This window comes from Orycteropus afer, unplaced genomic scaffold (genome assembly GCF_000298275.1).
Source record: "Orycteropus afer afer isolate SDZICR_OR568_19922 unplaced genomic scaffold, OryAfe1.0 scaffold00060, whole genome shotgun sequence".
NCBI lineage: Eukaryota > Metazoa > Chordata > Mammalia > Tubulidentata > Orycteropodidae > Orycteropus > Orycteropus afer.
The window spans coordinates 8,575,973-8,587,370 of NW_006921647.1; the positions used below are offsets into that span (position 1 = coordinate 8,575,973).

The following is an 11,398-nucleotide window of genomic DNA, read 5'->3' on the forward strand; positions in this document are numbered from 1 at the left end:
ACCAAATAAATAATGTACATGATAGATACATCTTTTGAAAAAGCAGTATTACAAAATTACACATTATAGATAAATGGCTGGTTATCTACAAACTGTAATAACAGAACTGTATTCATTCATGGAATGGGAATTTTAAAAAGTAATCTAAAAATTTCAGAATCATTTTTCCCCATTTTTGACATTTTGGATAACATGAAAATTTTCCTGAATGCTCCCTTATTTTAAATTCAATTATAACCAGCCCGACAATCTTTTTTATTTTTTTGAGTGTTGGGGCTGAGACAGATAGTGTTCGTTCTAGAAGTATAAAACAAAAAACCAAACTCACTGCCGTCGAGTGGATCCTGACTCATAGCAATCCCTCCTTGGGTTTCTGAGTCACCATTTCTACGGAAGTAGATTGCCCAATCTTCCTTCCTAGGAGTGGCTGGTGGGCTTGAACCACCAGCCTTCCGGTTAGCTGTCAAATGCTTTAGGCACTATGCCACCAGAGCTCCTTCTAGCAGCATAAGCTATGAAAACTATTGCCCCTTAACAGTGAAGAATTAAAGCAAAGTTAATTCTTTGAAGAGTCTGTTACCTTTAAAACATACATATACATACAAGAAAACAAAAATGAAAAGCTTTATCTTCCCTTTCTAATATTTTTACCCCTACTACCAAACATATACAAAGAGCTCTGGTGGCACAGTGGTTAAGGCATTTGGCTAACGAAAGGGTCAGTGGCTCAAACCCACCAGTTGCTCTGTGGGAGGAAGATGACACCATCTGCTTCTGTGAAGATTTACAGCCTTGGAAACCCTATGGGTCACTATGAGTCGGAATTGAGTCAATGGTAGTGGGTTTGGTTTTTCACTTACCATACATATACAATCAACTCTCATATTTCTAACATGGCAGTTTTGCTAAAAATTCAAATTATAAAAGGAGTCCCGGTGCTATAGCTTCTAGGTGATAAGCTGGAGGTTCTAATCCACCCAGTGGCTTTGTGGGAGAATCTAAAAGAATTGAATTCAAATTCTAACTTCAGCACTTACTGTGTGATCTTGGGGAAATAATTTAACTTCTGAGTCCTAGCTCCTTTATCCTTCAGTGTCACATATTACCTCAGAGGGTTGTTTTAAGAATTAAATACTGTTTGTACAAGGCACGTTTAACAATAATTCGATCAGTGTTTCATTTTTCCCAAGATTTCTTTTTTCCTGTGTTGTTGTTTGGTATTACTGAGTTGGTTTCAACTCATGGTGACCCTGTGTATGACAGAATGAAATACTGCCTGGTCCTGCGTCATCCTCACAATCATTGCTATGCTGTAGCCCACTGTTGTAATATTATCTGTATCTCCTCATGGTCTTTTCTCTGTGTCCTCCCAAAACAAAACCTAACAAATGAGACAGACAGACAGTCAGACAGAAACACATTGACTCTGACTACTTGGATTCAAAGTTTTCAGAAATATTACTTTCCTGAAATCTCTTCAAAACTGCATTCCTCTGTGGATTTTCTCTTGAGCCTATTATATACTGCATTATATATATATTATATTATATATATTATATAGTATTATATATATATTATAAATTGTTTTTATGCTATGCCCATGAATGTAAATGTTATCTGTATTTCAAAGGTCCATTTTAACCACCTTCACAATGTCTTTTCCAATTTTCTTAACCAAATGTTCTCTTTCTATTCTAAGTTCTCATAAGACACGCCACCTCCTTAATGACGTTTATATAAAACATTATATTGTCATTACTCGTACTATTTTTCCTGGTGATACAACAGTTAAGTGCTTGGCTGCTAACTGAAACGTTGGCAGTTTGAACCAACCCAGTGGCTCTGTGGGAGACAGACCTGGAGATCTGCCCCCAGAAAGATTTACAGCCCAGAAAACCCTATGAGGCAGTTCTACAGTCACAAGGGGTCACCAGGAATCAAAATTGATTAGATGGCACCTAACAATAACACTAGGTTTTAAGTTTCCCAAATGGTTTTCTAATATAAACAAGCACTCAACAAATTCTGAAAATTACAGCACAATATGAATCATAGACTAATATACTGTTGCTGTTACCACAGAGTAGGCTCTGACTCCTGGAAACCCCACTGTTGTCCCCCTTCAGATTTTTGATATGCTTGAGTCCACTCTCGTTGAGTACTGTATATTTTGAGTGCTTTCCGAGCTAGGGGGCTATCTTCCAGCACTGTATCAGACAATACTGTATTGTGATTCACATGGTTTTCATCGGCTAATTGTCTAGGAGCTCTAGTTGCGTAGTGCCTAAGGCATTTGACTGCTAACCAGAAGTCAAACCCACCAGCCACTCCTCGGAAGGAAGGTAGTGACACTGCCTCAGAAACCTGAGGAGGGGTCACTATGTTGGGCTCGACTCAAGAGCAGTGAGTAACTTTCAGAAGTAGATCTTGCCAGGCCTTTATTGTTCTTGTTTCTGTCTTATTCTGGAAGCTCTGCTAAAACCTGTCTACCATGGGTGACCATGCTGATATCAGAAATACTGGTGGCATAGCTTCCAACATCACAGCAACATGCAAGCCACCTTAGTATGACAAACTGTGGAAGAAACTAATGGGTGGTAGAAATAGATACAGATGTATAGATTAATATAGTTACAGGTTTTTAAACTGAGATTATACTTGCTATACATAGTTCTACATCTTATTTTATGCTTTAAGATTTGAATAAACAGAGGAATATGTTCCTTAACAGAAGAAGAAAATCACTAATTCTATCAACTGTTACAGTTTCAAAAAATAATTCTATTTTAAAAGCCAATTCTCACATTTCAAGCAAATTGGCAGTAATACTCTGTGTATTTTCTGTTCCTTTTTGAATATGAATATATGATTGAAATACTCATTTGGAAGAAAAAACAGAGTTTGAATGATAAAGACTCTGAAGAATAAAACATATTAATGCTATTATAATTGATCAACTCTACGTTTGAACTTACTTCATAAACTTACAGGTGTTAGAGCTGGACAGAATGTAAGAGATCATTTAGTCTGGCTCCTAATGGACAAGGTGACTGAGACTGCCGCATGTCACCACGTGGGCGAGGCTGAACTAGGCAGGGAACACAGATGTCCAGCTTCTTGATTCAGTGCCCTTTTCACTATCCTTCCCTCATATGAAATGAATATAATTCTGAAAGTGCTGGTGGGCTACATTTCACTAAGCATGTATTTCGTAAAGACACCAGTTTTGCTGGTCTTGAAACATTAAGTATGCTATTGGGAGGGTTGGGAGATCAGAAAATTTTAGAGTATTATTTATGACAGGCATAACCTCCTTCAGTGGAGAAAGCAGGGAAGCAGCGTGGTAGAGACAGTGTGCTCAGCAAGTATTACAAATGTTCCCCTCTGTATCCTGGCTCCCACACATCAGACATCACCTCCTAGTAGATGTGAGCAAAGAAGTGAATGGCCTGGGAGACCTCCAAGGTGAGCCCTCTCTTCCCTCCCTATAGTGAACCATCAGGTCCCTGTTCAGGGCAGAGTCACAATAAGGTGAAGCACATCATAGGTAAGGTTCCTGAGTGACCATGTGGAGAAGAGTCTTCTGCCTCCCCACCAAACACAAACAGGGGAGATGGGCCTGGGCAAGAAATAAATCTTTATGCAATATAGTAAATCACATAGTGTGGCTTTGCTAGCCATAAGTCTTTGTAAACTCAGTGGTGGAATTTGCTGTGAGCAACTGAGTAGCTCCTGATTGCTAAAGTTATCCACCTGGGGTATTTCTGTTGAACCAGCAGGAAGCAATCTTCTGGGAATTTTGCTCTCTCTCAGGTGTATAGGCTTGGGGATTGCGGTCACTCTGCCAGGTTCAAAAGGAGCCCTTCTAGCGGCAGAAGGAGTCTCTCTGACTGCTGCCTGCGAAAGATGTACTGTTGAGAGAAACACGCTTCTGAGAGACATGCACTTGCATAGAGACATGCATTGCTGAAAGAGAGACATTGAAAGGCACACATTGCTGGGAGAAAAACTGAAAGAGACTGTTGGCTGAGAGATGGCGGGCTGAGAGAGACTGAGTGTTGTTCCTGAACCTGAATTGTAGCCTGGTGCTTCCCTAATATACCTCATAATCTGTGAATTTCGTGTGGCCACTGCAGGGAATTATCGATCCCAGCAGAGAGGTTGTGGGTGCTGCGGGAGGAGTGGCTGGTGTCAGGGTTGGGGAAAGGGCTGGAGGAAGGCAGCATGTCTGGCCTCGCAAGAATAGGCCTGGGCCTACTGATGGTGATTCTGTCCTCCTCAAGATTTATTAAATTCATTAGCAAATATTATGAAGAAATTTGACAGGATCCAGGTAAGGGGAAGGAGACAGCCAGAACACAGTACCATAGAGGAGGAAATCATTTAAATTGATCAAAATAAATCTAAATACTGGTCAAAACCAATAGAACAGCAAAAAATCTCAGTCAAATAAAAAGATAAAAACATGTGTACCATGACTTAACGTGACAGAGTGTCCCGCAATTCAAATACACTTAATAATTTAATTATGAAGACATTTTAATAATACAGAAAGACTAAAGTACATAAATACTGATAACATTTCTTCTAGAATTTGAAATGTGAAGAACTTGAAGAGAAATCTGAAAGCAAAGTAATTGGAGAGAAAAACCAAGCATGCATCCGAAGATGAAAAGTATGGACAACAATACCAAACCAAACTCAGTGCCGTCGAGATGGATTCGACTCAAAGCGACCCCTCCATGGGTTTCTGAGGCAGTGTCTCTACGGAAGTAGATTGCCCAATCTTCCTTCCAAGGAGTGGCTGGTGGGTTTGAACTGCCAGCCTTCTGGTTAGCAGTCAAATCCCATAGGCACTATGCTACCAGAGCTCCTGTAATAAAAAAAAAAAATAATAATAATAATAATAGTACAATTGCCAGAGGGATAATAAAGGTTTATTGTGTAGAACAGCAGCATCAACATTTGACACTTTTGACAAGAACTAGTGAACAACAACAACTTCTATTCATCTACTTAATTAGAAACTCTGGGGGTAGAGGTTAGCAATCTGTTTTAACAAGTCTTCCCAATGATTCTGATACAAGCTCAAGTTGAAAACTAGGGATATGGAATAATGACATCAAATAATGGGATCTATGGCAATTTTAACACACTCACTGATATTCTTGTTCTGTTCTCCACCCTCTGCCTCACCCCACCAAGTCCAATTCCAACCCTAAAGTACCAAATTTATCCCTAATCCTACTAACTTCAACCTAAATAGAAGCATAGAATTAAAAACAGCAACTATTGATATTATTCTGGAGAAAGACTTGGACAAAAGTATACAATTTAGTACTTTAAATAATTGTTAAACCTATGTTTGTGGATAGACTGAGGGGCATCAGAAGAGACAAAGATTCCTGAAAATGTTGAGATACACAACTGATAACTAAGGAGGTTTTTAGGTTTAGTCTTGCAATTAATGCTCCCACTCCAAATGCTGCCCACTGAATGTTTCCCAATTTGAGGGAATATAGGTGGCCACAGAGATCTACTCTTGGTTTGATATCCCAATGAGATTTTGAAGTCTGTAATTTCTAAGTGTGTGGTTCATAGTGCAGGGAGGTCTTCTGGGTGACAACTACACAGCTTTCCTCTATGGCACCTGGACAGTGCCCCCAGATTTAGATGCCCACAAACCCTCCAAGGCATGACAGTAAAATATAGTTACTTACAGGTGTTTTTGCTTATTCTAATTAGTAAGACACCATCCTTTTCCTCTACAACACTGTGAAAGACTTTTAGAACAAGCTGTCAGGGAATTAAATGTCTACCGAAAATTGTACTAACTGGTTTACTTCTAAATTGAGCATGGCTAGATTAAACATTAACAAGATAATCCATAAATAATCAAAATCCAAGAAACTAGTTGGGGAGAATAATGTTATCCAATCCTTTTAAATCTTTGATACATACTTTATTTCTTGATAGGTCATCACTTTGGTTGTTTTCAGGTTTCTTTTCAAGTTCTTCACATTCTTATTAAATTCTAAAGGAAAGATTATCAATACTTAAATATGTATCTGACACACCAAATCACAACCATAAAGAAATCAGTTACCTACCTACCAAAGCAGAAAGTAGATGGAAGAAAAAAAAAAAAATCCAACTTCTAAATGATGGTGGAAGCAAAAGTAGTCACACAATTAGCATTATCTACCAAAATATTTGACAATATTATTCATATATTGATGCAATGGGTTAAGTTTGTAAACAATTTCCCTGGTATCGGGTAGTCATTAACCAAACTGTTTTCATTTTTCTCATGAAAAGAAGAAATGGATTTAAATTAGAAAGGATATCAAATTACAGTTTTAACTTTAATGATAATAGGATCAACTAGAGTCCACTCAAGTCCCAGGTGGGGCAAATAGTTAAGTGCTCAACTACTAGCTAAAAGGTTGACAGTTTGAACCTACTTCAGGAGACAGGCCTGCTTTTAAAAACCCTATGGAGCAATTCTACATTCATGGGGTCTCCATAAGTCAGAAGTCACTTGACTCAATGGCAACTAACAACAGAGTCCACGTAGGGGTGCCTCAGAAGAAAGGCCTGGCAATCTACTGAAAAATCAGCCACTGAAAGCCCTACGAAGCACTGACCTATTCTGACCCACATGGTCACCATGAGTCAGAACAAACTGGAATGCAGTAACTAGTGAAAGTATTCTCTTCCCTGAAGGAAAACCAAAAAAACCAAATCCCCTGCCATTGAGTCGATTCTGACTCACAGCAACCCTTTAAGACAGACCAGAACTGCCCCATAGGGTTTCCAAGGATGTAAATCTTTTTTTTTAAATTTTTTTTTACTGTGATTTGGGTGCAAATTTACAAAGCAGATTTGTTTTACTCTCAACAGTTCATGCACATTTGATTTCATGACCCCAATTACAATCCCCAACCATAAAAAGCTCCCCTCCTCTTCCCTGTGCCCTTCTATCTAAGCATTCCTGTCTGTCCAGCTTTCACATAGAGTGAATGCTGCCCCTCTGATGTCTCATGGCTGAAAGATCTAAAGGGTGTACCTCTCTAGGGTAGGTGGGTGCATATCCCTGGGGTAGGTGTGCTGCTTGTAGGTCTTTCTACCATTGGGCTGAGAGCCAATCCATGGAAGTGAATCCATTTCCAGGCCTGAAGAATAACCCAGACTATAGTCTCAGGGGTTCCACCAGTCTCTATCTGACAGTAATTCCGGTCATTTTTGTGTTTTTGAATTTTGTTCCACACTTTTCCTCCCACTCTATCCAGGATCTCCAATTTTAATCCCTTTCTAAGTGGTTGGCATTTGTAGCCAGGCACCATCTAGTTCTTTGGATTGCTTCCAAATGACTTTGATTTTCTTCACTCTTCTTTGCTCCAGACAAAAGGGGACCAATGGCTGCTCAAAAGCTTTTAAGACCCCAGCTGCTACTCAAAAACGGAAGATGTAGAACAAGATTTCTATGTACTATGTTGTGCCAATTAAGCATGATGCCCTCCAAGGCTACAGTCCCAAGCCTGCAGGCCCAGTGATTCTCTCCCTCAAGATGTTTGGTTGTCTCCGAGAAGGTACTCCAACCTTGTCTTCTGTTATTTCTGTAATGCATATGGACAATTTTGTAGCTTAAGTACATATAAGACCACCTTCAGCTAACTCTATCCTTGGTCTTGGGTATATTCCCATCTACCTATCCAAGGCTGTAAATCTTTACAAAAGCAGACTGCTTCATTGTTTTCCCACAGAGAGGTCAGGGGGTTCAAACCACTGACCTTTTGGTTAGCAGCCAAATGCTTTTAACTGTTGCACCACCAGAGCTCCTCTATTAAAGGAGAAGGAACTAAATATTTATCATGCAAATACTGTTCCAGGATACTATGGGGATTGTGCATATAGACTTTATAGACATTGTTTAATCCTTACACTACTACCACGAACATCACCTCCAGTTTATAAATGAGAACAGTGAGATTCAGTTGTTGTTTTTATGTGCCGTCGAGTCGGACCCAACTCATAGCGACCTCTCCTTGGGTTTCCGAGGCAGTATCACTACAGAAGTAGACTGCCCCATCTTCCTTCCGAGGAGTGGCTGGTGGGTTTGAACTGCCAGCCTTCTGGTTAGCAGTCAAGTGCCTTAGGCACTATGCTACCAGAGCTCCCAGTGAGGATCAGAGAGGTTAAGAAACTTTCCTAAGTTCACACAACTACTAAATGGCAAGATCAAGATGCACACCAAAGTCAGTCTGACAGTAAACTCCATTTTTTCCCCAACACCTCAGGCTGTCTCATTAGTAATCTCTGTCTATAATACAAAGGAGCCCTGGTGGCCCAGTGGGTAAGTGTTCAGCTGCCAAGTGAAAGGTCGGCCCCACCAGCCGCCCAGTCAGCTGCTCTTTGGGACAAAGATGTGGCATTCTGCTTCTATAAAGATTACAGCCTTGGAAACCCTTAGGGGCAGTTCTACTCTGTCCTACAGAGTTACCATGAGTCAGAACTGATCCGAGGGCAATGGGAGGAGGAAGGTCTATGATAGAAATGAGGTAGATGATAGTTTCCTGTTCCTTGATTGATTATTACTACTGAATTAACACTAGAACGATACTACATCAGGTTCATCTCTGATTTCTCCATTCTCCAAATTGTGCATTTGTTGTCATTGTTGTTATGTGCTGTCAAGTTGGACCCAACTCATAGCGACCCCTCCTTGGGTTTCTGAGGCGGTTGTCACTATGGAAGTAGATTGCCCAACCTTCCTTCCAGGGAGTGGCTGGTGGGTTTGAACTGCCAGCCTTCTGGTTTGCACTGCTAATTGTGGCATTCAATCTTGCTCTATCCTAAAACATTACGTTAAATATATTCATATCCTATTTCTGCAAAAAATTCTGTAGTCTTTCAAAAGGTAGTCTCTTTGACCCATCTTCTATACCTCTACAGTGTTCAGCACTGACTATACATTTGGAGTCCTACTTATCTTTGCATTCCCTGAAGTTAAGCAGTATGTAAACTCTAGTGGGGCAGTGCTTAAAACATTCAGCAAATGTTGCCAGTTCTAACCCACCAGCCCACCTAGGAGAAAGATAAGGCAGTCTGCTTCTGTAAAGATGTACTGCCTTAGAAACCCTATGGGGCAGTTCAACTCTGTGTAATAGGATAGCAATAGGGTCACTGAGTTGGAATCAACTCCATGGCAGCAGTTAAGTAGTATGTTACATGGCAAATGGTTATGTTTGCTTAAGGACGTATAATAAAAGTGTATTATTATACAGCAATATAGGACTGTTGTACCGAATCTTGTGGATTCTCCCTTTTAAAAAATTATAGCTACTTCAAGACATTTACCTGTTGAATTTTAAAAACGATCTTATAAGGAATTTTTTTTTTAAAGACCTAAATGAGCAAAGTGGTGTAATTATTTGGTACAGCAGTTATTTGTTAAACTGGTATTTAGTTAGCTAAAGTGTCCTATCACATTTCTTACATGAACTTTCATAGACTGCAGCTTTTAAAACTAGGCTGAACAGCTGTAGGATGAAAGGTTTTAGTTCACCCCTTTGAAACAGAAAAGCTACAGGATAAAAAGGAATCATTTTTATATATAAATAATCAAATCAGAACAGCATCCAAGGGGCAAGCAGCACACCCGCTATCTGGTTTGAAGCGTCCGTTGATCTGCTATGGGCACAGTAAGCTTTCTTCTGCACTAAATCACAGGAAACAGAAACAGGGGACTGCACAAATGTCCCCACGACATGCCAGTCTCAACTGAGTTGCTTCTCAGTCTCAACAAATTGTAACATGGAGTGGGTAAAGGAGACACTAGTAGTAGAGGGGCTCCAGCACCTGTTTCCAAGACCATCCCCGCTCAACGAGCGCCTCTGGGAGACCGCAGCGCCAGGGTTTCTGTCCCCACAAAAGGTCTGGGGAGGCTCAGCCGAAGCCAGAATCAGCTTTTGACACGCAGCCGCCACCCCAGCCCTCCGCCGCCCGCCTCACCTGCAAGTCCCGCGCGCTCGGGGGCCGCGGCACGGAAGACTCTCGCTCTTGCTGGTTGAGCTCAGCACCGCCGCCTTCCGCCATCTTCTGCCTACCGCCTGCACCCTCCTCCAACGCACCTCCCCTGGGACTTCTGGGACTGTTGCCTGGCAATCGCGGGGAGGCGGAGCTGCGCTGCTAGCCCCTACAGGGAGGGGCGGAGCCGCTCTCAGTCGGAGCGCGCCCATACTCAACCCGGCTTCCTTACCCTTCAGAGCTACCGACCCTTCTCGCAAGCCCCTGCTCCCTGCAGCCTTTATCCCCCGCGTGCTCCCCAGCTCTTCGCGCGACCCCGACCCCCAGAATTCTTCACCGTCGCGCTTCTGTCCCGAGAGCGCCCACCCTCGCGCCCTGCCTCCGCAACCTCGCAAGGCGCGCCCTCGTCCTCTGTAGTCTTCCCAGGATTGTCCCTCGGCCCACTTGTTTTGTTTCCTTTTCCTTAAAAGAAATTAACGGAGGTATCGTAAAAAGTCAAGGAAAGGTTTATATGTAGAAGGAAATTTTCTTTGTTGGTTACCAGGGGTGGAGGAAACACTGTTAGATAGGTAGAGACAAGTATTGACGTGGGTGAAGAGAAGGGCAATGTACTAAATATGAGTGGCACCGAGGAAGAGAAAGACATAAGGTGCATGGGAGGTACAGACAACAAAGATGAACTATTTTGCACACACAGTATTGCGTTCCCATTGAAGGCAAACATTGATATACAGGTGGATAGATGGTGGTGGACGGAGGAGCTCTGGTAGCATAGTGCCTAAGGCACTGGACTGCTAATCAGAAGGCTGGTGGGTCAAACCCACCAGATTCTACTCGGAAGGAAGGTTGGGCAGTCTATTTCCCTAGTGATACTGTCTGGGAAACCCAAGGAGGGGTCGCTATGAGTCCGGTCTGGCTCCATGACACATGACAACAACAACAGATGGGTGGACAGGCAATAAGGTTGAGCAATCTACTTCTGTAGTGATATCACCTCGGAAACCCAAGGAGGGGTTGCTATGAGTCGGGTCCTACTCTTTTATTTTTTTTTTAATGCAGGGGGAAGTGTGCCCAAGACCATGTACAGGGTTGGCAGACAATGTTTCTATGAGTGTACTTGTATGTTCTGTAAGAATTCCAAGGTACATACTAGAGCTGACAAGGGACAAGGTTGTAATCACTTCTTGGCCACAGCCAGCTACCCAGAGGGAGCGAGTAGTTGGACCTGTGGGCTCCGGACCATAGTTGCAGGGGACATCAAGCTCAACTGGCATAACATACTACACAAAAACATTGTTCCACATCCTACTTTGGCGAGTAGCGACTGGGATATTAAAAGATTGCAAGCAGCCATCTAAATGCAATGATG

The 11,398-nt window shown here is 41.8% G+C and overlaps 1 protein-coding gene across 1 annotated transcript in view; it reads right to left on the minus strand.

Annotated features, from left to right (window-relative positions):
- Window positions 1-10,098, minus strand: part of UBXN2B (UBX domain protein 2B) — a 50,413-nt gene extending 40,315 nt beyond the window's left edge. Inside the window, exon 1 of the mRNA XM_007939490.2 lies at window positions 10,015-10,098. Within this exon, the coding sequence (XP_007937681.1) occupies window positions 10,015-10,098 (84 nt within the window). The remainder of the gene's footprint in view (window positions 1-10,014) is intronic.
- Window positions 10,099-11,398: the final 1,300 nt, after the last annotated feature.